Here is a 23,601-nt window from a genome sequence, read left to right on the forward strand (position 1 = left end):
GCTCTTCACAGCATACAGACATGCTTCTCCGTCCTTATTGACCCGAATATAAAAAGCAAACTTGAAAGACAGTAACTATGGAGGGTACAGACGGAATAGAAGAATACCCTGCCAAGAAAAAAGTTATGTACAGGTTTTGAATCCCGTCACCTTCGAATGCGGCCATGCTTGGGAATTTCGATGCCCATCTCTTGAATCGAAAACAAAATCAATAAAAAACAACAACTTTTTGGATATCCCGTACTCTGTACGATCCGTGCCGTCCCTTTAGGGATTGCGGCACGTAGGGAATATATAAGAAGCAAAACTTTTTTCTGCCGGTAAATGGTCGTGAACGCCGAAATAACCGTGATTTGTCGTAAGAATAAACCAGTGACCGCCTGCCATGGGTATCGTATCAATGCTGTTCCTCTCCTGCCACTCGCGTTGAAATTAGCCCGTGAGCAATGCCGGGCAAAGAAGTCATCTTCCTGGTAACTGGAGGTACCAGAGATGGTATGAAAACAAATAATAAAAGAGGCCAATCCCGCTGTCCCTGGATTTCAGCTTCGTAGCCGCACCCGCCTGCTGTGTGTTTCTTGGCAGTTTTTGCGCGCCTTTCATTGATCTATCAAGGGATCATTCAAAAGACGTGTTGACCACAGCATAGCTCCCTGCTGTATAGCAAAGTGGCTGAGCGAAGTCCAGAGCTCTCTTGGGATAGGCGTGGTCGTTGAGGCCAGTTCGCCGCCTCCTCCATGTGTTCCTGTCGTTTTATCGCATATTGCTCGTGTCGAACGAAAACTGGGTCGGGAATTGCATCGAAGCACTCCAGGCCGAATGGGTCCCAGTCCAGAGCAGGGTCCAGCAATTGCGTCATGCTTGGATAGCCTTGCCCTTGGCTATGGCCAGGTTGCTGCTCCCCTTGCGGCATACCCTGTTGTGCCGGTGCTCCCCGCCCACCGATTGCATCGGCATGCCGTGCTGCTGCTGCTGTGGTGGTGGTTGGTGGTGAGGCTGATGGCCCTGGTGCGCTTGCGGCTGCTGGCCGCCGGCGTACTGTGTCGGATAAGGGCGGGGCCAGGCGTGTCCGGTTCGACCTCGTCAATCATATCGTTTGGGGCATCATACTCCTGCTCTGTACAATGGAATTAGTCTAGGACGCCAAAGCCCCATCAAATAGGTATCAATAGCACGGGTCAGCTTGCCTAGTTGCTCAATATGGTTCTGGAAGGACGGCGTCGGGTAGAAAGGAGCTGTCCGCGCAGTGGGATTGGCACCGCCGCTTGCACCCGCCTGCAGCATTTGCTGACGCGCAGCAGCGGCGGCCATTGGGCCCTGCATTGGAGGCAATGGTGGTCGCATCGGCTGGGGTAATGCCGATCGTACGCCTGGCTGATCAGTGGTAGGCGACGTTACCGGTTGGCCGAAACTTGGATTTGGATTCGTAGGGAAGCCGCGTGAGAGGGCGGCGTGGGCCTCGTCTTTGGGGATGAGGCAGCCTGGAGCCCATGAAGAGGCGGAGGCAAAGAGCTCGTTACGGCTTCAAGCTTAGGTGCGATGCTAGAGGCGGACCTTCGTGAATGGTGATGTCTGTTGAACATGGTACGTGGGAGAGGGAGAGGTTGAACCATATTCGGCGCCATGTGTGTGGGACCAAGATTCGGGCTGCCTGTCTTGGCTCGAAGCTCAGCTTGAACATCAATGCCTATGTTGATTTAGCTGGTGTTGTGATGATGAGACTTCGAGCATAGTGGTTACCTTTCTCCAGGAGAATTCTCTCGAGCAAGGAGTTTTATATCGTAACATCAAGCACTCATCGGCGGCACTGCGATGAGCAGCCTGAAGATTAGTCAAGTTACCCTCATGCACTCGGATGGTTTCCTCGAGCTGCTTGATGTACTCTGTCCGCCGCTCACGGAAAGCAGCTTGCGCTTGCCTGTTTCTCTGCTTCCTCTCTTCAGAGGTGGCATATATCTAGCAACCGATGGTGTTAATAAGATGTGACTTCGGATACACGTCACCAAATTGAGAGGAAGTGCAATCGGCGGTTTAAAGTTGTTATATCACTAGAAAGGGGGAATTGACTTACGGGTTTGCGCCCACCCTTCCGCTTGGCCGGTTGGTTCTCCGAAGGGATGGAAGGGCCAGCTTCATTTTCCGGAGTTGAGACGGGGACTCATCCTCCGAATTCTCCTTGGAAGGGTCTTTCTTATCAATGGACATCTTGTCGGACATGTCAATTTCTGACGCTAGGAGACGATTGCCGGTTCAGTCGGCAAACGCCTCTCACAAGCGAGGTGAGAACGTAACGATGATACAAAGCGATGTGGGAATGCCGGCGTCGGGCGTGAGGAGTGGGTTTCCTTGTTCGGGCAAAACTCTGTGTAAGTGGTGTGTACCTGGTATCGAGGCAAACCACCAAAAAAAAAAAAAGACACCACAACCGGCGATGTCGAGACACACCAAAAATGTCCGATTCCAGGGTTTGTTTCCGGCACTGAAGCGCGTGTATGCAACGCTAATCAATACATATTCTGGGGAAGCCGGGGTCCAATAGCTCGGGAAGGGCGAATCTCAGTTGAGACTCAGAAGTGATCCAAGCGGTTCCGGGGTCGATGTAGAGCCTCAGATTAGGTCGTTGGGCGAAGACGGTCAGAGATAAGGGTGGTGGTGTATGTGGTGACAAGTGGTTTGGTGTCAAAGAAGAGACACGGTGGATGGGTTCTTATGTAATGGTTTGTAACAGAATTGGGCGAAGGGCGCTGAGTTCCCAGAGAGCCAGTAACAGAGCAGGATCTGGTATAGAAGGCAGAGCGGGAGCAGTATGTAGAATATACTCTGGTGTATAGAGAACTCTTGGAGTTTCTGCCCTTAGGTCTGGACCTAAAACAGCAGGCAGACAATGGATATTGATGTATGGCACTGAGAGCTTGTAAGTTCCAAGGTCTTTTGGCTGCAAGGACGACCACAAAACTTTTCCAGTGCTTGGCTCGGGGGAGGTTGCTAGGTAGGTAGGCAGAAGATAGATCCGCTTGATGTTGCGCCGGCAAAAGTGCAGGCCAGGTGTGTAGACTAATATGGAGATCGAGCTGTGGCGTATACGCAGGCGGTACTGGTACTTTGCAGGCTAGGGGTGGGACGGAATAGTTGGGATCGTTCGAGGGCACCCTGGGCCAAGCAAATAAAACCACTGCAAGCGCTGCACTACGGTCTCCAAATGGAGGATGATCCACTTGCAAGTCAGGTTGGTCGTTGCCCTCCTCTTCTGGGATGTATCATGTATGTAGGGGACGGGACCAAGCCGACTCTACTGGATCTGGTAGGTACACTCAGGCCGTAGTAGAGAGTGTTGTTGTTTTTTTGGCCGGCCGGCTGGGGGGCTCGCGGTGGGAAATATAACAGAGTTCGGACTTTAGCAGTGGGACAGCACGTTGACGAGGTCTCACTGTTTGGTGGAGTCAGCCGTACCGCAATGGATTGCTCACGACGCCAGACATCCACCCATACACGCGGACGCAACAACGCGGTGAATGGGTGAACGGCTCGGGGATTGATGAGACAAGAGACGAACCCCCAGGTGCAGTGCCAAGGACCAGATTCGACAACAAACGATGCGGCCTTCAAGTGGTTGTGGAGAGTGGGTAGGCAGACATGTCGTGTACAGTTGAAATTTCGACGGTTGGGTCTGGGGTCGAGTTACTTTAAAGTAATGGAAACCCAAAATACAAGGAACCAAACCCGAACCCACTCGTCGTTGCAGCCAAACAACAACCACTTTGATCCATCCTTTCCCCTACATCTCTGTACGGTACCTGAATTCAGCCCTGCTGCATGTTCCTACGTCAATGTTGGACGAGCACCGTGACCATATCCATATCAACGTGCACGGGTAGCCATCAGGGCGTGCTGGTATATATGCCATTATGCATAGGGCACCCTCCTCGCCTCTTCCTTTGGAGGCCCCTGGATACACGAGAAATCGCGTCCAAGACTACCTACCAGTGCACCATCAGAAGCGGCTCTTCCAATACCGGCAAGTTACATCAACGTCGCTTCACAGATCAACTCCTCAGCCTTGTTGATCGATCAATAAGTGGGCATGGCATCTGTAGACATTCAGTGCTCGTGAGGCGGCGACCTCCGCTAAGTATCATGTCCGGTTACGGAGACTCTGGCCCATCAACGACCACAAAACTCCTTCTATAAAAGTAAACATGTATATCATATCTTTAACGACAGCAGTATTGGAAGCGCTGCTATTCGGCTGTATCAATCCCATCGCTATTCTTCACGCCCAAGCCAAGTCTTCACAGTTAGGGTAAGAGCATTGTCTCCAATCGAGGTTTGTGCCGATCACTGGAGCTCGGCCTGAAGGCGTAGACAGGCGAGTCTGTTTCTGCCAGAAGGCAAAACATGGGAGTATTGAGACTCATTTCGAGGCGCCCTCTGATCGCATGTCATTAAAAGACATCGGAATATAGGGCGTGGCGAGCGACTAGCAGAACACTTCATAAGTCAACAACATGGATCATCGCCCAGGCCAGGTGGTGCTGTGCGGCCTCATCGTGGACATCATTGGCCGGTTTAATTGTTCGGGGCACTCAACACACATGCTCTATAACTCTTCGGAATGCTCACTTACAATAGGCATCAAAGCCACAAACGTTCACATCGAGTCCTGCGAATCTGGGGTACGGTCGGAGTCTCCGGCGCCAAGGCCTGTATGGGAACAACGCAAGGCGCCGAAAAACGGCTTCCACCTCCAGTCCCAGTCAGGCTCCCTGGCGACACACCTTGAGAAACCTGCACCATGACCCCCCTGTAGGATTACTACTGCTGCAACACATTTTTCGTGATCAGCTGGTTGTTCTCGGTTCCCCAGGGCTGGGACAGGATGGAGGTGGCTACCCCTCTTTCCCTTGTCGTCACCCGTCAGAACATGAGCACTTGAACCGCATTGTACATGACCCGCGAGTACACTGGCTGTACCAATCACCCCTCTGCCTATCATGCCCACCGCGTGGGAGGGTTGGAGCTGCCAATACGGTTGCCTCGCCATGTCGACCCCAGATGCCGCCTTTGCCATTAGCGGTCAGCCAGCATCATGTATGTCGTATTAGTTGTTTGGCTTGGCTGCCGGGCCCCAATCCTTCTAATGACGGCTCGCTATGCGCTCGTGACCAACATACATGGCCGGTACATAGGACCAAGGTAAAAAAGGATCGCTCGCCTCGTGGCTTGCGTCCCGTAAGGGGATTCAACGCAAGTGAGACGGAATGCACGAATGGTGACAATTCGTGGCAGATTGGAATCTTATATCTCCTCGGAGCTCTGCAAAAAAAGAAAGGCCAAGCGAGATCCATCAAATCACGATGCGAACCAATCAGACGCCGCCGCCGACGGCTCCTACCGCTTTAGGCACTCGAGCGTAGCAACCCTCGAACCAAACCCAGGCCGTTTTCCAGAGCGGATCCTATTCCGTTCACCGACCGACCGGGCATGGGGGATGCTGCTTGTGCTCACTCGGGTGTCGCTTGGAGCTTGGGATTGCAACATGCATGCCGATGCCAAGTTTGGAGGCGGCGACTGTACATGTGGCATTCAACTACAGCACAGGCGCGACCAACCACCACCATCTTTGATCGCCATCTTGTATTGAAAGCTACAGACGGTAGCGCCAAAAGATAATACGTCGACAACTTTCGCAACCGCGCTATAGGTATCATGATATACGACCATCTCGCCAATCGCTTGACCGATTTCTCGAAGAGGGCCTAGCCGTGTCGCGTGCACGTGAGGCCGGTGAGCGTGTCAGAAATTCCTTTTTCTTCTGCACGTCGCACAAATGACGCTGGTCTCGTCGACAGCCTATGATGCGGTCAGTTGCCGGCAGCCACGCATCTCACACCACCAAGGACAGTTCGCGAATGCTTCTAGCGCCATTCCAGAAGGTCCGGCTTTCGCAAGGGTGCTGCGTCACCCTGCTGACGAGCTGCGAAGGTCATTGCCTATTCGAGCGATATCCTCAAACCCAACGCATACATGACAACCAGACAAACCACCCACCCCGGCCCACCAGCACGAGTGAGGACGACGAGGCTAGCTCCATCTCATTCATGGGCTGCACGCTGGAGACAAAAGGGTAAGAAGGCATGTATCCATGCCAGCTCCAATGGTTTCGTTGTTGTGCCGCCCTCGCTTATTGGTTGTTTCCTCAACACCACCAGCAGGACATCCCCGAGGCCTAGGCCCCTTTCGTCCTTATCAATCGTCCAGGCCAGACCAGGGAAAGAAACATGATCCGCGTGGGATGTGCGGTGTACCTGGCATTAGGAACGCCACCTAACATGCGAGATATAGAAGTAACAACCATAGGGCGGCGACGGAGTAACACCGGAGCTGGCCGTTATCAGCTCCTTGTGCGATATCTGAGAATAAGGCGCGGAAATACCATTGCTCAAGCAATCATCACAGACCTTGGGGCCAAGATAGATGTTCGAAGGAAGAGCTATCTACGATACGTCTGAGCAAGGCCACATCAAATTTTCTACTGCAGGGTTACCGAGCACCTCCTCGCGCGCCACGGGAGTGTCGTAATCGTCCACTGAGGAAGTCTGGTGGTTGCCAAACAAGCTCGAGAGCACGCCCCGTTGCATACGTCGCGACGAAGAGCCAAATATGAAAGTAATGATAGTACACAAATTCAAAATAAGCAAAGAGATTGTATTATATTAATGAAATTCGCGCTACTACTAGTTACTATACCCTGCGCTGTCTACCTCTCAGATCTAGCCCTAATCCCGCGTCCCAAATCGATAGCCAAAGTGGCCGCCAGTAAGATAGCATTGAAAACAGCCATCATGTAGAACGGAGCACCAGTGCTCGTGACATCGAATAGATACCCGCCCAACTTGGTGAGCAGCAGGATAGCCGCGCCTCCACACAGTGAATACACACCAGCTATGGATCCCTTCAACTGCACCCTGGAAGCTACAATCTCGTCTTCCGAAGTAGCGGCCCCGTTCGAACTCTCCAGAAGAGGAGCGTTCTCATTTGTTCCATCCACTTGATGTTGCGCGACGGGCGCCTTAGTCACATCGTCGGCTTTGAGTACGCCACGGCCCAGGGAGCCGAGGCTGGAAACAATGGCTCCGATCTGACTGATGCCGAGCAGGGCAGCAACCAGGAACACGTACCCGCCTCCGCCACGTCCATCCACATTCTTGAACTCGGGGCTCTGGAGCCGGGGGAAGATTGTGTAGCCGACGACACCGCACAGCGTAGCCACAGTAACTGGCACATTCACGCCGCGCCAGCGTCTCGAGCTGAGATAGCCAAACACGGGGGCACACAGCAAGGCCACGAGCTGCGCCACACCGGTCAAAATGGAGGCCAAGACGTAGGCGGCGCGACACTCCTTCTTGAGCTCGGGCGACGGGTCGTGGGGTGAACCCTGACAGAATCCGTTGCTAATGAAGAACGTATTGACGTAGAGCGGGATGAACAGGCTGATAGCCACGGTGCTGGCCCGGGCCACGAAGCCGCCCAAATAGCCAAGAGCAATATGCGGGTCGGTGAAACCAAGCCGGATCGACGAAAGGAGAAGACGGTGGTACGGCAGAGGCTTATGCGGTTTGCCCTCATGAGCCTCCGACCCATGCGTCGCCTCCTTTCTGCGCAAGCCAAGGAGCATCCGCCAACCTTTCCCTTCTTCGCCCTTCAGGCCCCGCAGTCCGATGAAGACGAAAATGGCGACGAAAAACGACACGACTGCCACGACGTAGAAACTGTAGGTGACAGCATCGGCCAGTGTGACACCTTCGCGCTTGGAGAACTGGGCCGGCAAGGGCAAGAACAAGATCAGAGACACCAGTGCGCCGCACCCGGTGAACAGACCAACGAGCCCTGCAAGTGCAGATGGCTTCCTTCCCGAGCCATCCGCGTCGGTCCCCCGAGCCGTTCTGCCCTTCCGCCGCCGTCCTCGTAAACGTTTCCGGCGTAATCGTGGCATCGCTCTCAAAGCTCATAGCCACGCTATCTCTCGGATTCGACCTACCAACAGGTCTCCTCGACGCCGCCGTCGCACCGCCGTTATCGCCAGCCGCCACAGCCCCGTCCCCTCCAGCAGCACCGGCGTGATCGTCCGTCAGCACAGGCAAGATGGCCGTGACCATGGTCGCGGCGGCGGTGGCGCCGAGCGCGAAGAGGACGCGGGCGAGGACGAGGCTGGGGTAGACGTCGCGGGCCTGGACGAAGACGACGAGGGCGAGGGCGATGACGGCGTAGCCCAGGACGGCGACCCAGCGCACGCCGAGGCGGTCGCTCGCGAGGCCCCAGACGGGGCAGGCGACGAGGGCGACGAGCTCGTCCACGAAGCCGAGAGTGCCGACGATGTCGCCGACGCCCTCCTTCAGACCGATCAGGTCCGTGATGACGAAGGAGACGGCGCTGTTCAGGAAGACGAGGAAGGAGATGCTGAAGAGCGAGATGCCGAGCAGGTAGGTGGTGGCCTGCAGCGGCGTCGTGGACGCACTGAAGGGGAGCAGACGCGCGATCCGCTGCCGCAGCTGCGGCTGTTCATGATGATGGTGATGATCACTCGGAGCCATTGCGTAGGTGTTTTTCCCTTGTCTCTTCTCTCAGCTTGTGGCCATCGATTTATTTCATGGTGATGGGGTGTGTTTGTATGTTTGTCTTATCTGCCGGTGTCGTACGAAGATCGGTAGTTCCCAGGCAAGCGTCGTCATTGACGCCCGCTAAACTGATCGGTCCACCCCAACCTTAGCTAGCCCCGATCCCACCCAACTTTAGCATGCATGTGAGATTTGCTTCAATCCGACTCTCCGGATTCCCAAGCCAGACGAGACAATACTTACACAGGGTAGCATGCTTTCATGAGATGTATCCCCCTAATTGAAAGCGCTGCTTTTTGTATAAGACTTTCTGTGAGTAACTAGAGTCCAACCTATCTCGCCAGACTCCGATCGCATCAAGCTATCCCTGTCTGCAATGTACAATACATCATAGTCTGGCAATAGCAACGCCTTCGCCATCCAGGGGCTGCGTCCGGGTGACGGGCTAGGATAACATATCGCTACATGGACTATAGATTATTTAATAAAAGATGGGCGCCATGTTTCACCTCGCATAATTCGATTATACTGGCTTGCGCATGTAAACTCATACATGCACTATGTATAAAACATAACACTATTTATTTGCATCGCCATTGCGAACCGCCTCTCTCTAAATATATTTTCCATATGTTGAGGTTTATACCAGTTGAAACGCCTCTTCCCAATCCTATTAGCTTCTATACTCATTATATGTGATTAGCTCAAGGTCGAAACCATGGCTGCGCGTTTGTTAGCGTACGCATGCAGTCGCCTTATCATCCTTTATGTTGAGCTGCCTGGAGTGGCAACGACCAGCTGCTTACTGACACTGCCGTACTTGGCTTGCCAGGCATAGAAATACATGAGAGCTGCAAAGGGCTGCCCGAATATCGTGAACGACACCCAGAAAATGCAGTTTCCAATCAACTTCCAAGTAGGGCCTTCTTTCTTGGCCAACGGGAGTGTTATGGTGATTAGTGGAAGCTGCAGCAGCATACCGAGGAATGCCACACCTGTCAATCGTGTTAGCCTGGTCCAATTTCAGCAGCAAAGAAAATGCCACTTACCAATGATGTTGTGCGTTGGCACACCCACAGCCAACTCGTGCAAAATGGCGGATATGAAGAACACCACGACACTAGCAGTGAAGAAACTGTACCCGCGGCCCACCAGAGGAGAAAAGACATGGCGTTTCATGAAGTGCGAAACAGGCTTGTTCCACATGCGCCAATACTCGCCCAAGCTGCCAGCATTCCACCAGTCGTCGTAGAACGACCGATCCCCAAATCGGGTAACCTCGGCCAAGGCATTCAAGGTCGACTGGAACAAAGCAAAGAACCCGGCTAGCCATATGACCAAGGAAATCGTAGAAAGCTTCAAGAGCCTCTCCAGAATCGAGACAAAATTCAACGAGTTGATCTTATCATACGAGTTCCTCAGCACAGGCGCGGCGTACTGCGCACTGCAGAACCAGATAAAGACACTAAGGCAGACCGCCTCGCCGACCCTCTTAAGGACGAAGAGCCATCTGATCTTCTCTGTACGTGGGTAGACGGGTTGATACACGAGTGTTGGTGCCCACCAGAAGTAAGCCAGGTTGGACATGGTGATGTTTTCGGGATATGGGCACTGGGCGTAGATTTCGGGCAGAGATGCCAGCTCGCCCCTGATAGGATGTAGATAAGCATGTCGCAGGTCTCTGTTGGTGAGCGCATATGAAGCTGTCTTCAACCAAACAACGATGGCGTGTAACTCGGTGAGGGTTCCAATTAGCGGATGGTGGATGTAGTTATAGACCACAAAACTGGTAACCGTGAGAGCGAGAGTGGCATTGGCGCCGTGGGCCCATCGAATTCTCCACCACATCAACTTGAAAACATGCTGTTGATCAACGGTCGGGCTTGACGATCCTCCACGACTGATAGCAAGTGCACGGGAAGCCTTAGCTTGCTGCGCCGCGTACAGTTCAATGGAATGGGCAACCCATAGGAAGCACGGGATGAGGAAGTAAAGGGCAAGGCCCAGAATCAGATCCTGGCGCCTGAAATCATGACACGTCAGGCATACTAGATTGCCATACTATGAGGGTTTGTAAGTACGGGTGGCCACGCAGCTTTGTGGGATTCAACGACCTACCTTTTGGAGGTTTTCGATGATGAGGCGAACATTTCCCACAACTGTACATTGTAAGTATGCTGACGGGATTGGATGGGGAAGATGATCCGTACCTAGAACGATCACCATCAGGTTTCGAAATCCGACGAAACTTGGCGATGCAGCAGAATCGTGACTAAGGGTCGAGGGGCGGACCGTGGAGTGTATCGCCGCAACGTGACGGTATTTCCTGATGAACGTCTTTCCCTCCGGCTTTGTTCCAGCCGGCCCGGACTCGCCCTTGACAGCTTCGGCGGCAGCTTTGTCGGTTCTGCGTAGCGAGGCAGAAACGGCAGCCGTCTCGACGGCAGTTGTCGTTGCGGAATCCATGGCGTATCAACGTTGTTCAATTGCCACCGATTATCACGCTCAATCGTCTGGCCATATGAAGCGGAAGCCAGCAAGATGAGTGATTATTATAGTCGAACAGAAGAGAATATTAAAACAGTATGAATTAGGCTCTTCGCAAAGACAACCGTCGGTGGCGTCAAAATCCCACTGGGGCGCCGAGGCACGCAAATGCTTCCCTTAAACGAGGGGGGCCGAGCCTTCAAGGTTTGAGTCTAATAAGCTGGGTTTCTTTCGTTGGCTTGAGTTGCAGTACGACGTAGTATGTGGAAATGAGCTCTTTCTTCGCCGTGCCTTGGATTGCTGCAGTCGACGTGAGTTGGTAAAAGGCGGAAGGTATTAAATTAAAAAGGGACGAAGGGCTTGAGAAGGTTAAAACCACATCACTCTACACTCAAAGCAAAACAGTGCTTGGTGGTGTGTTGAGTTATCGAAGGGAATTTATCCTGATCAGGATCGGAGGGGCGAAGACGTCAAGTATCAGGGGACATACGTCAAGTTCCAGGTTGGCTAAGAAGTCAACAATCTGGTGGAGGGAAACCGCAGCCGGATGATCACCATTGGTCAATTGACCTGGAATGCTATCCTGCAAGCCGCTCAACAATAACAGAAGAAGATGCAAGTGTGCCAAGCCGTAATATTTCGCTGCGAATCAGTCCATTTTAATTATCGCCATGCAAGGCGCATCGGAAAAGATAGGAGGAGGACGCTGTGCATGGCATCAATCGAAGGACCCTGGCGATTTACCTGTCTGTCTGTCCATTTGAGGTTGCAGCGGCGAGTGGGGCTGACATGTGCTGGTGGGAACATCGAATTCAGCTCATCAGTGGGCTCAGTGGGCAGACCGGAGCTGGCAGGCCTGAAGCTTCTAGCACAGTACTCGGCATACATCAAATCGATACCTAGCCCTCGCGCTCCGCGGCGGCGTTCGTCCTTTGCTCGCCAGCAGGAGGAGAGTTGCCATGGCTTGTGCCGAGATCGATTCGGTGTTTCGCTCTCATGATGACATATACCGGTGGAAATAATGGCGAAAATGTAGAGTTCGAATGGAATGAAAGTCATTTCGGGTTTTCCGTAGTAAAAGAAGCTGGTTTAAATTATGGATTACTTGAGTGAACTGCATGCACCTGGTTCTTCGCCTCAACTGCAAACGCTTATATTTCAGATTGAATGCTGGGATATCTTACATATAGAATCAGATATAACAAGACTTGTGTCTATTAAATACGGGCATACTACATACATACACGTATTCAACATGGATTTGATAATACCGAAATGTGTTCGACAAGAGTGTTGACAACTGCTCGCGTTCGCTAATGGCCTGGGGCTTCCTCCACACGGTTCATAATGGATTCCCCGTTTGACAAAAGAAGTGGATCAGAGACCTGTCCTTCCAATCAATCGGCGTCCACCGCTTACCTAAGCAGACGGGTACAGTCCCGATGTACCTTTGCGGCTGTGGCCAAGTCTGAAAGGAAATGGATCCCAGCCATTTGAGGCTCAAACCTGCGCAATTCCACAATTGAACATCGAACATCAACATCACGCTTGCAGCCTCATGTGACTTTGGCATGCATTCCATCTCGATTTACTAGCATGACCTTATGATCATTCTCGCCGACCGTCTTTTAATGCAATATTGACGCGCTGTGTCACGATTATCTGCTCGGCAGAGTACCTTGAAGACATCGCCGCACTTCGATACATCGGTTGGCGCGCGCCTTGTTGCTGGTTCATGAGATAAAGCCCATCACCATGTCCTACGATACGCGTGGGGACTACGGAGGGGAGGAGACGATGGAGGCAGATTTGTACGAGCTCGCGGCCGGCGGCCCGTCACCGATTATGGCGCCACCATGGCCCATTGGATGCGCAACCGCAACCCCCGGTACAAAGGGTCCTTCAAAGGCGAAGCTGAGCGCCCAAGTGCCAGCTACATCGTCGATGTAAGTGCCTGATACGGATCTCACAGAATTGGTAGCTGTTACTGATACGCCCTTAGATGTTTCCTCCACTGGCGCGAGTCACAAGCCCTGCGGACTCGGTGCCTGTAAAGCACCTACACTCATCCCTCAACAAGATCAAGCACCCAGTGAATATCGTTCGCTGGACACCCGAAGGTCGTAGGCTGCTGACTGCAAGTAGCAGTGGCGAATTTACCCTCTGGAATGGTACTGGCTTCAACTTCGGAAACCATTATGCAGGCCCACGATGTTGCCATCCGTGCGATGGCCTACTCCCACAGTGATGATTGGTTAATATCAGCCGACCATGACGGTACCATCAAATATTGGCAACCCAACTTCAACAACGTCCAGGTAATCCATGGCCATCAAGATCCAATTAGAGATCTTGCCTTCAGCCCGAACGATGCCAAATTCGTTACAGCGTCAGATGACTCAACGCTAAGAATATTCGATTTCAGTGGAGGTGTTGCTGAGAATACACTACAAGGCCATGGCTGGGATGCCAAGAGCTGCGATTGGCATCCCAGCAAAGGAGTCATCGTATCAGGGTCCAAGGATCATCTGGTGAAACTGTGGGATCCCAGATCTGGACGCTGTCTCACTACCCTCCATGGTCACAAAAACACCATCACAAAGACCTCATTCGAGCGGGTCAGGGGCAACTGCCTTGCCACATCAGCTCGAGATCAAACTGCCAGAGTCTTCGATCTGAGGATGATGCGCGATGTTTGTTTGCTGAAAGGACATGAGAAGGATATATCAACCTTGACGTGGCATCCTACACACCCGAACCTGCTCAGCACTGGTGGCTCTGAGGGTTCCCTATTCCACTACATCTTGGACGAGCCCAACACACCGGCCGGACAGCCTATCAGCATCAGCCCTTACGAAAGCTCCGATCCACTGTCTGCACCGTCGCAGACGATATACCCTGCACATAAGATACCTTATGCACACGACTTCGCAATATGGTCATTAGACTGGCATCCACTAGGCCACATACTTGCATCGGGATCCAACGACAGGATCACGAGGTTCTGGTCGCGTGCTCGGCCCGGCGAGACCGAAATCTTCCAAGACAGGTATCATATAGGAGAGGCAGCCGCAGAGGCGCAAGGAACGTGGCACCGACGAGATGGCCGCCGTCAACGTCAAGAGGAGGAAGAGCAGGAGATCGAAGATGAAGCTGAGGGCTTGGTTGACCAGAAGATGCCTATCAAGCAACTCGGTGGAGGATTGCCTGGTCTGCCTGGCTTGTCACTACCCATCGGCGGCATTCCCCCGCCACCCCAGATCCCTGGTGTTGGATCCGCACCACCATCTACTATCCCTCTCCCCTTCCCGTTACCGGACATGAATGGTGCCGCACCTCCTCCGCCGCTGCCAGGCATGGATCCTACCAACCCTGCAGATTTCGCCAAGATTGCGGAAATGATGCAGAAAGCAGGCGTCCCTCTTCCTCCGCCTCCCGGCATGTTGCCGCCCGGCTTCGCCCCTCCAGCAAACTTTGTACTACCTGCCGGGTTCCCACCACCTCCTGTTCCACCCGGGAACGCAGCCATGGATGCTGCTTCAAATGCAGCACGGCGGAGGGCACCTCTTCCAAGCCAAGAGGACAGTTTGCGTGCAGAGCAGAAGCATGGAAACTACACAAGGGTGCGGTAGAGTCGTCACTCGCATTAGAAGTGTGTCGCGTCTTGGGGCAGGGTGGCAGACATTTAGTGTAACAGTAGTCATTGTTTGGAAACACAATGGATTAGTTTAATACACCAGCATGGTCTAGTCAGCTGGTAGAGCAGAGCGTTTCGGAGCACACTGGTTTCCTCCTATCCATGATGTCTCCCAAATTGGGTCGTCCTATGAGTTCTCGGGTCTTCCACCCGAAACCTTAACACAATGAGCTCCAGCGTTCATTATGAGTATGAAGACTTTATTTACTATGCATAATTTTCTGGAGATGCTATGATATGCTATTTCTACCTCTACATACATGATGCAGCACGTCTCTGCATCCTTTCCTCTGCCAAACAGATAACTTGCAATGAAAACTCAGGCATGATGCCCGGCATCGAAGCCATTACAGACTCGACGCCTGAAGGGTCACCAAGATGGGCCGGTTCTGTACAAAGCCCCAGGCCATATAAAAGAAAAGAAAGAGAAAAGAGAGAGAAAAAAAGGAGCTCCCATGCCATGCACCCTACCTCATAACTAAAGTTCCACGGCTTGTCATTAATACATGATACAAGATTAGAGTTAAGGTTCCATTCCACCTGTAACACGCGGGCGTGCCCCTCTGATATCCACGCCACTCGCTAATTTGGCCTCTTCGCTTTGCACAACTAACCCTCCTCTTTCTCCTTTGTTCAACCATTACCGCTTCGCAGGAGGCTTCGCGAAGGCCTTCTGCCGATCGGCGTAGTCCTTGATGACGAGGGCGCAGGTCGTGTCGGCGCAGAGACGCTTGCGGCGCTGGACGGGCAGCTTGGCGGCGAACTCGAGGCCGCTGGCGCGCTCGACGGCCTCGACGGGGACCTCGAAGTCGGTGATGGGCTTCTCGTTGGGGATGGGGGCGTTGGGCAGAACGAAAGCGCCGATGGCGACGTTGCCGCCGACGGTGCCGTCCTCGGCGAAGATGACCTTGTAGAAGTGCGTGGGCACGGCGACGTTGGGCGGGTTGCCGATGACCTCGTACTTGACGTACCACTTGTTGTCGGCGGGGTCCTTCTTGGGCAGGTAGAGCGGGCCCGTCACGATGCGCACCGAGGGGTAGCGGACCGTCAGGCGCCGGCAGAAGTCCTCAAAGTGCGCCCAGTAGTCCCGGTTGAAGCCCTCGCCCACCTGCGGGCACATGTTGGTCAGGAAGAAGGTCTCGTCCATGGCCGTCTGGCTCCATTTCGCGTCGGCCGCGGGCACCTGGTGGCCCCGGTCGTAGCCCGAGCGGTAGTAGTCCTTCAGCTTGGCGCGGAACTTGTCGGGCACCGCCTCGTCCTCGTGGAACGTGCTGTGCTTGCGGTCGGCGTCCTTGGCCGCGAGCGACGCGGGCGTGATGTGCTCGATGACCCAGTGCGGGTTGCGCAGGCGGCGGTCGAAGGAGGAGACGAGGGCGGAGCGCGTGGCGATGTCGGCGACAGGGCCAGGGAAGCCATATTCGAAGAGGCCGGACGGGTCCACTGGCGCGAGACCGAGTGCTGCGGGCGCTGAGGTGGACAGGCCGGTTTGTTGCGCGTTGGCGGGTTTGAAGATCTGGTTGGCGGGGATGGGCAGCGGGGCCGAGGCAGCGCCACTTGATACGGTTGTGGTGGTGGTAGATATTGTCTTGGTGTCGAGTTTGCGATCGGGTTGGGAGCGTAATGAATACATTCCGGCTGTGAAAGCGGCGCCAGCTCCAGCACTGGCGGCGGCGATGATGGCAACTGTAGTTTTAGACATCCTGACGACTCTTGACCGGCTCCCGTAGGGAGCTCGCTGGCGGTATTGGGACTTTATACGAAAGAGGGAATTACGGGAGGGTATTGAGGCGGAAGGGAAAGACAGGTCAGGCGTTGGGTGACTGTGAGAGTATGAGCAACACGCATGCACGCGGAAAGTGCTACGCCTGCTATCTCGGCGGCCCTCGTGGTGTTGGAGGGGTGGTCGCTGTTCTAAACTTGGTCTTGAATGGGAATCGGGAGGGAAATTTCACCGGACACTCAGCCTCGAGACGAGTTAGGACAAGGCTAAGGCAAGTCGGCTGGGCTGCAGGTACGGCACCTATCCCTGCTTTTCGTGATTCGGCGCCGCGGCCATGGGAGTCTTGGGGGCACTTGACTATTGATGCAAGATCGGAATCGGACATGAAGCAGATATCTCCTCGATCCCCCTTGCCAACTAAATCATGGCATTTGCTATTTATGCCATGTTTGCAATCTCATCTGCTGTCTGTTGACTTTGGAGGGGTCACACCTCCCGACCCTGTGCAGCTTGTTCTTAGCGCGCTACAAAGTACACCACCCACTAATCCAGCATCCCGTCTGGTAGGGACGTTGAAAAGGCACCCCAACCGACCATATTAAACATCTAACAGTTATCTAATAGCCGTTGATAGCTGCAATAACGGCGTCAAATCCGAAGTTTTATGCTTGTGTCATTTATTGGAATGATCTGCGAGTGTTGGCAGCATGCGAAAGTTCAAGCTTTTGGTGCTTAGATCTCGTCCAATATACCAGAGTCTTGTCACAGGCACCTCTGGTCATCCAGCATCGCATCCCGTCCACTGTCAGCCTATGGACACTATGCCGAAGACAATAGTTGCGCTCTGATTCGCCCGGGGCGATGATGCTAGATACCTACCCGCGCATGCAGTGCAGTAACCCCACCTGCCTATATCGTAGGTGGTAGGTATGGATAACGTTAGAGGATCTCCCGTCGGCCCTGTTTAGCACCGATCCTGCCCTGCCATGCCCTGCCATGCCATGCGCGGTTGTTGAAGATATTAGTCGCATCGCCCTTGCTGTCTTTCGTGGCCCTTCAGTTTTCTTCAAGCAGGGAAAAAGACGATCGTGCCGGAAAAAACGGGCAATCAAGCCAGGAGCAAAAAGAAAAAGCATAATCCAGACTCTATCTTCTCACCGACCATTCGCAGGCGTTTTTACTGCGGTGACCCCTCTCAGAATGGCCATCAAGGTACTTGCCATGCAGCTGAGGCGGGATGCTTGGCATGCCATCATAGGTCCAAACGCATGCACCCCCATGTACAAAATGTACAAAACCGCCTTGTCGCGACTAGTCGCCCGCCTCCTTCCTGCTTCTGCAAGCCCGCAACGACTCATTCTCCTGGCAGGTACCCCTTTTGTTGTTGATGTTTCCATGTCGGCTGATGTCGTGAAGCTGCAACTTACTCCTCCTTGACTGCTGTGCAAATACTCTACATACAAAAGGGCTGGTCCGTTCAGAAGCACGCACTTCTTTGTCCCCTGCCTACATTCGTTCCAAGTTCTTTCACTACGCGCCGGTTCACGACTCTACCTACCTAGCTCTCCCCGAAAAACGAACCACGATTAACGAACGATACGCCGATGCTCCTCTAATTCCCAACCCAGCAACAACCCCCGCAAACCCGATCGAAGGGTGCGGCTACTGCAAGGCACCCAACGGCGAGAAGCCATTGACCAGAACCAATCATGGAGGCCATGGATGGAACAGGTCTCAATAACGACACGAGGGGTGGATCATGTGTCTCGTGGCCGGCATTGGTGGGTGACCCAAACCACCCACACAGCGTATATCATTCGCTTGGTATGCTGACTCTTTCATCGCAGCTTGTGTCTTTGGTGCGAGCATCATTTTCGTCGACAAGCTCGTCCGCTTGTTCCCTGGGAAACGGGACTTCAGCATCCAGGAAAACAGCACTTTCCTGGCCTGCTCGCTAAGTCTAAGCTTTGGTGTCATGGTATGTACCGTATACTCCCCCGTGGCGACTTGTTCTGCAGATGCTCTTTTTCGAAGCGTGTCACTTATATGGCCACACCCTAGATCTTCATGTCACTTTACAGCATGCTTCCTGAGGCAAAGAGCTACCTTAAGAAGGGCGGCATCTCGGAACAAGCATCTGGTTTTCTACTGATGGGATGCTTTATCGGCGGATTCGTCGGCATACAAGTATTGTCGAGGGTCTTCCATCAGTTTTTGCCCTCGCATGTAGTCGACTGCGATCACAGCCACGAGGATCCCGCCCATGAAGGACACGCCCATGCCCATGATACTACTCGGAGGCAGTCACGTGCGAGAAGCTCCGATAAACACCGCGAGGTCCCAGATGGATACCTTGCCAACCCACGGGTATCGTCGATAGGTGCCAACGGACACGCCACCGAGTCTTCTCCTCTACTCTCTACAGAGACTAGAGTGAACGGTCAGCCGGCTGGACTGGCGAGACCGGGGACCGGGGCCAGTGACACCATGGTTCAGCCCTTCCCCAACCGCGCCATGCGGAGCAAGACTACAACGCTGGAAAGACGACCTTCAATGCTGCAAGTGCAGAAACGGGTAATGTCGTTCGTGAAGGACACTAAAGCCAACTGTGACGAGTCGGGGCCTTGCTATGGTTACTCGGATCCCTGCGGCCTTGAATGCTTCAAGCACTTGAGTAGCCGCACCGTTTCTCGTGCTTCGACGCTCCTGCGTACAGCCACGGGCAGTTTTCATCCTGGAGCACATGACATGACGAGGCTGGATGAACACGACGGCCATGAAGATGCACACAGCGTTGCCCTAGCAAGCCCAAGCTGTCGTACAAGCCGGACCCACTCCAGAGATAGTCACAGCCATCCAGGTCACTGCGAGGTCCTCGAACACTGTTCAGAGAGGGGAGACGGCGCCTCGGTACACTCCGAGGACCTAGAAGCTCAGCATCATCACCACGTAGCCGAAAACGCGTTTCTGGCGATCGGACTACAAACATCTGTTGCTATCGCCCTACATAAGTTCCCCGAGGGCTTCATAACATATGCTACGAACCATGCAAACCCGGGCTTAGGCTTCAACGTCTTCCTCGCACTTTTCGTTCATAATATCTCCGAGGGCTTTGCTATGGCTCTGCCTCTCTACATGGCACTTAATAGTCGTGTTAAAGCCATGCTCTGGTCTTCTATGCTGGGTGGACTGAGCCAGCCCCTGGGGGCGGGCATTGCCGTCCTGTGGTTTCAGCTGGCCAAGCGGACGAACATGACTCCCACCCCTGTGTTTTACGGATGCCTTTTCGCCATGACTGCGGGAATCATGGCGAGCGTGGCCCTGCAGCTCTTTGTCGAAAGCTTGAGCTTGAACCATAACCGCAACATGAGCATCTTCTTCGCCTTCTTGGGCATGTCCCTACTGGGACTGAGCAATGCTTTTACTTCTGATGCACATTAGCGTGGGAAAAAGGGGGCTCTGGCGTTTGGTCGATCGCAATACTCATTATGGGGTTTCATCAAGCTATGGGCTTTTCTCAGTGCTGCAGTATAACCTATGGGCTTGGCCCGACTTGTTCAGATAAGAACTAGAGTAACTGCTGCATTTGCATCAGGATGGGAGTCACGGGTTTTCCAATGGTTTTGCATGGGATATAGGCGGCTTGCGTTATCGATTTCAGGAATGGACCGGCCTTTTCATAGATTACTTGGGTACAGCGTATTGCATTATGGCATCAAGGCCGCGGTAGGGTCGTTCAAAATCGGGGTACCTTTATATATATATCAATGCCTCACTCATTTACTCATTAAACCTGGCTGTACCGTACAAAGCAGTGTCAAAAATATCATTACATCTGGTAGTATGCACTTTCTGTCCCCGGATCTAGTGTGGCCTCGGTCCACAAGACCGTGACGTACCTAGTATCTTCCTACAAGGTACATAAACATACATATATCATTATCACAGCCTGCTCGCTTCCAACCTATTACCACCCAGTGCCCCGCTCATCATGGCTTCGCCGTCTCCTTTCGGGAGCGCCGGCTGATTCAACAAGACCATCTCGCGTCCACCGCCGATGCCCCACCAGGCGACCCCGATGGCCGCGCGCTCGACGTCCATCTCCCCGCTGACTAGGACGTCCCAGAACCGCTTGCGCACGACCTCGCGCAGAGCCGGGTCGACGACGGCGTTCATGGCCTCGGCGGTGCGGGTGAGCCAGTCCTCGACGATGGGGAGCGGGAGGAAGGGCAGGGCGTCGACGAGGAGAGGACGAGCGTCGTCTGTTCCGAGACGGGCGGGAGCGGTTGCTGCTGGTCGCCAGTCATGACGTTGTCGCCGCTACCGCCGGGTCCGGTACCGGGCTCGGCGGGCAGCGGGTATGTCATGGCGGTCGCGGAGCGGAAGTGCAGCATTTCGAGGAGGGTCTCGGCGAGGTGCGGGTGCGAGGCCGCGATGGGGAAGGGCGGGCTGGCGATCTGGACGACGGTCTTGAAGGCGAGGCGGAACTGGCGGGGCGAGATGCGCGCCGGGAAAGAGGCTAGGAGGGTTTCGATGTAGAAGGGGATGAGGGCGATGGTCAGGGTGGCGTGCTGGGGGCAGCAGAGCACCGAGAGGATGGCGGCGTGGGCGGCCTCGTAGAGGGGAGGGTGAGCGACGTCGGGGGCGCGGCTGGCGAGGGCGATGACGCGGCGGAGAGGTGCGCGGTCGCCAGGGTCAGCACGAGAGTCTCGGCGGCTGGCGTGGGCAGCGAGAGGGGGAGGTGCTCCGCGGTGTTCAAGTAGAATAGTGTCAACGCCTGATCGAGCGGCGTGAGGGGTTGTGAGTTTGGCTGTCCCGGCACAACAGCAGGTTGGGCTTCCCGCAGGAAACGGACGCATGCGTCGGGATAGCGGGTAATGATGTCGAGCGACGTCAGATACGTGAAGACGTAAACCTGGAAGGCGTCTGCCCCTTGCCTTGACGATATAAAACACAGGTTCCGTAGTATATGAAGAGTTTTGGATGCGACGACTGGGGCCGTTGCATCGTTACGCATATGGCGGTCCAGCAGGCAACGTCCTACTATAGGCTGGATGGAAGCAACGACGGTGTACATGATTTTCTTCAAGAGCCGCCATAGCATAGCCCAGGGCCCTCGAATCATGTCAGGGGGAGGACAGCAGTTTCTGTCGATATATCGACTGGAGAGAAGGGGCATTGCTGCCATCTCTGCAAGAGGCCAGCCGAGAACACGAAGAGTCTATCCTGCGCATCCAAAACGACCCTTGGGTCTGATGCATGCTGTACAGCGAAGGCGGTGAGCCGTGATAAGGGGCCCATGTTTTGAGGCAGCGGTCGCGCTTCGAGTTGCTGAACCTGGGCGAAAGACGACGGAGAAGCTCTATAGAACGTCTCGTGGCCTGCCACATTCCCCGCCGATATAGAGCGCAAGAAATCGCCATTTTGAAACCCCTCTGGCCCGATCATGGCCCGCACCGCCGCCGGTAGCACCGAGTCGCAATTGAGCATCTGTTTGTGGTGGTCGGACAGTACGGGAAACACATAGGCCAGCGCCAGCATCGCCGCGTTGGACCCGAGCTCCCCCGTGGGTACCACCCTCCTGTTGATGGTCTCGAGGGCCAGGTTCGCGGCCGTGACGACGGCCTGCTCGAGCGTCGCCCGCAGGCCGCGCGACAGGGCCCGGCGGTCCTCGCTCTCCATGCCCATGAGGGTGCCCGTGAGGACGAGCAGGTGCTTCCAGCGCTCGGAGCGGTCGTCGGCGCCCTTGGCCACGGCGCGCGCCCAGGCGTCGCAGCGCACGCCGCTGCCGACGGGCTGCTGGCCCCATTTCAGCTTCGCGTTCTCGGCCTCGTTGCGCTGCACGTGGAGCGCGGCGGTGTTGTAGACGCTCAGGATGCGCAGGCACGTCCGCAGACCATCACCGCTGGCGTCGACGGAGAAGGGCTCCCCCAAATCGCGCGGGCGGTGAGCAGGTGGGAGGTCAGGAGCGAGATGTTGAGGTGGTTGTTGAGGTTGCTCAGCAGCGTCGCGGTGCTCGCGTGCAGTCGGTCGAGGTCGGCGGGCCGGTGCGGTTCCTGGTACGCCCGCAGCGTGGTGGTCAAGAGTCGGTCCGCGGAAGACATTGTTACATGTTTGTGTGCGTCAGCACCGCGCCGTGTACGTGTGGGTTGGTCGACGTCGCCCGGTTGCTATCTGGATGTGTTCATGTTCACGATTGTTGAAAGTCCAGTACTGTACCTGAAGTAATTGTACGTGCGTCCTCGGCGACAGCTCCTGCCCCAATTTGCCGAGGCACGACGTCAGCCCGCCCAGGCCAACTGCGCCCACTAAAAGAACCCCCAGAGCGCCAGACCAGGGGAAGCTTTCAGTTAGGTAATGCGCCAATACCCCTAACACCCCTACCTAACCTAGCACCTACAGTGAGTACATAACAACGCCAATTGTTGATCATCAATACTTAGCAAAACAGTCCATTTCGCATCGCGGATTTTTCGGGAGAGGCCAATCTGATGGGCAACCAGACGTGAGTCGCTGCAAAAAGAAGAACCCAGATTTTGCCTCTGGTGATATATTGTTCGCTAACCTTCGTTGTTTCGCCCAGGTCGGTTCAGAGATCTGCGCGCGCCGACTGCCCGCCCAGCAACTACAAGGTCCCTGCCTTTCCCTCTCTCAAGTGGCCTCCGGAAAGCTGTCAATATGCGCTCTACAACATCTGGGACTCGTGGCGCTTTACATTGCTATGGACATTCATTCTCTATGCCATATTTCATATCGCGGCGGCCGCCGCCCGCTCTCGCCATGCAGATCGGGAAGAGGCGGACGACGTGGAAATATATATGGACCGTACCCGTCATATACGCCCTGATAGCTGGCATTGAGGCCCTCTTCACCGGCACCGTTACGGGCGTAGTGTCAGTTGCTCCCTCACCTATTCGATGTTCTCGATTTCACATGTGCGTACTAACACGCTTGGTAGGGTCGGTGCTGTCTATCTCAATGGGAACTTTGTGTTGTCAACCTGGGTTCCCTTCATCTGGGGCTGGATCAACGTCCTCGTGCTGGTCGTCTCGTCCTTCTCCATCCAAGGCGGTCTATGAGAA

The 23,601-nt window shown here is 54.5% G+C and overlaps 8 protein-coding genes across 8 annotated transcripts; 3 read left to right on the forward strand and 5 right to left on the reverse strand.

Annotated features, from left to right (window-relative positions):
• Positions 1–622: 622 nt before the first annotated feature.
• PG997_004945 (uncharacterized protein) lies at positions 623–2,205 on the reverse strand (the record flags this gene model as incomplete). The annotated part of the gene is made up of 4 exons (XM_066809260.1): positions 623–996; positions 1,040–1,117; positions 1,176–1,522; positions 2,072–2,205. The coding sequence occupies 4 exons, from the start codon at positions 2,203–2,205 to the stop codon at positions 623–625; spliced, it is 933 nt and encodes a 310-aa protein (XP_066672878.1).
• Positions 2,206–6,757: 4,552 nt separating this feature from the next.
• On the reverse strand, positions 6,758–8,591 carry PG997_004946 (uncharacterized protein; the record flags this gene model as incomplete). Its single annotated transcript, XM_066809261.1, has 2 exons — positions 6,758–7,887; positions 8,039–8,591. 2 exons carry the CDS (start codon positions 8,589–8,591, stop codon positions 6,758–6,760), a joined length of 1,683 nt encoding a protein of 560 aa, XP_066672879.1.
• A 789-nt stretch (positions 8,592–9,380) lies between these two features.
• On the reverse strand, positions 9,381–11,081 carry PG997_004947 (MBOAT family protein; the record flags this gene model as incomplete). Its single annotated transcript, XM_066809262.1, has 4 exons — positions 9,381–9,610; positions 9,665–10,676; positions 10,734–10,774; positions 10,826–11,081. 4 exons carry the CDS (start codon positions 11,079–11,081, stop codon positions 9,381–9,383), a joined length of 1,539 nt encoding a protein of 512 aa, XP_066672880.1.
• Positions 11,082–12,958: 1,877 nt separating this feature from the next.
• PG997_004948 (uncharacterized protein) lies at positions 12,959–14,734 on the forward strand (the record flags this gene model as incomplete). Its single annotated transcript, XM_066809263.1, has 3 exons — positions 12,959–13,048; positions 13,105–13,203; positions 13,307–14,734. 3 exons carry the CDS (start codon positions 12,959–12,961, stop codon positions 14,732–14,734), a joined length of 1,617 nt encoding a protein of 538 aa, XP_066672881.1.
• A 705-nt stretch (positions 14,735–15,439) lies between these two features.
• On the reverse strand, positions 15,440–16,498 carry PG997_004949 (mitochondrial nuclease; the record flags this gene model as incomplete). The annotated part of the gene is made up of 1 exon (XM_066809264.1): positions 15,440–16,498. The coding sequence occupies one exon, from the start codon at positions 16,496–16,498 to the stop codon at positions 15,440–15,442; it is 1,059 nt and encodes a 352-aa protein (XP_066672882.1).
• Positions 16,499–18,278: 1,780 nt separating this feature from the next.
• On the forward strand, positions 18,279–19,960 carry PG997_004950 (uncharacterized protein; the record flags this gene model as incomplete). The annotated part of the gene is made up of 3 exons (XM_066809265.1): positions 18,279–18,300; positions 18,367–18,497; positions 18,581–19,960. The coding sequence occupies 3 exons, from the start codon at positions 18,279–18,281 to the stop codon at positions 19,958–19,960; spliced, it is 1,533 nt and encodes a 510-aa protein (XP_066672883.1).
• A 501-nt stretch (positions 19,961–20,461) lies between these two features.
• PG997_004951 (uncharacterized protein) lies at positions 20,462–22,623 on the reverse strand (the record flags this gene model as incomplete). The annotated part of the gene is made up of 5 exons (XM_066809266.1): positions 20,462–20,722; positions 20,773–21,235; positions 21,295–21,434; positions 21,788–22,388; positions 22,436–22,623. 5 exons carry the CDS (start codon positions 22,621–22,623, stop codon positions 20,462–20,464), a joined length of 1,653 nt encoding a protein of 550 aa, XP_066672884.1.
• A 676-nt stretch (positions 22,624–23,299) lies between these two features.
• PG997_004952 (uncharacterized protein) lies at positions 23,300–23,598 on the forward strand (the record flags this gene model as incomplete). The annotated part of the gene is made up of 2 exons (XM_066809267.1): positions 23,300–23,412; positions 23,478–23,598. The coding sequence occupies 2 exons, from the start codon at positions 23,300–23,302 to the stop codon at positions 23,596–23,598; spliced, it is 234 nt and encodes a 77-aa protein (XP_066672885.1).
• Between the last annotated feature and the right edge of the window lie 3 nt (positions 23,599–23,601).

This window comes from Apiospora hydei (assembly GCF_038363865.1).
Source record: "Apiospora hydei strain CBS 114990 chromosome Unknown utg000004l_segment0_segment0, whole genome shotgun sequence".
Classification (NCBI taxonomy): domain Eukaryota; kingdom Fungi; phylum Ascomycota; class Sordariomycetes; order Amphisphaeriales; family Apiosporaceae; genus Apiospora; species Apiospora hydei.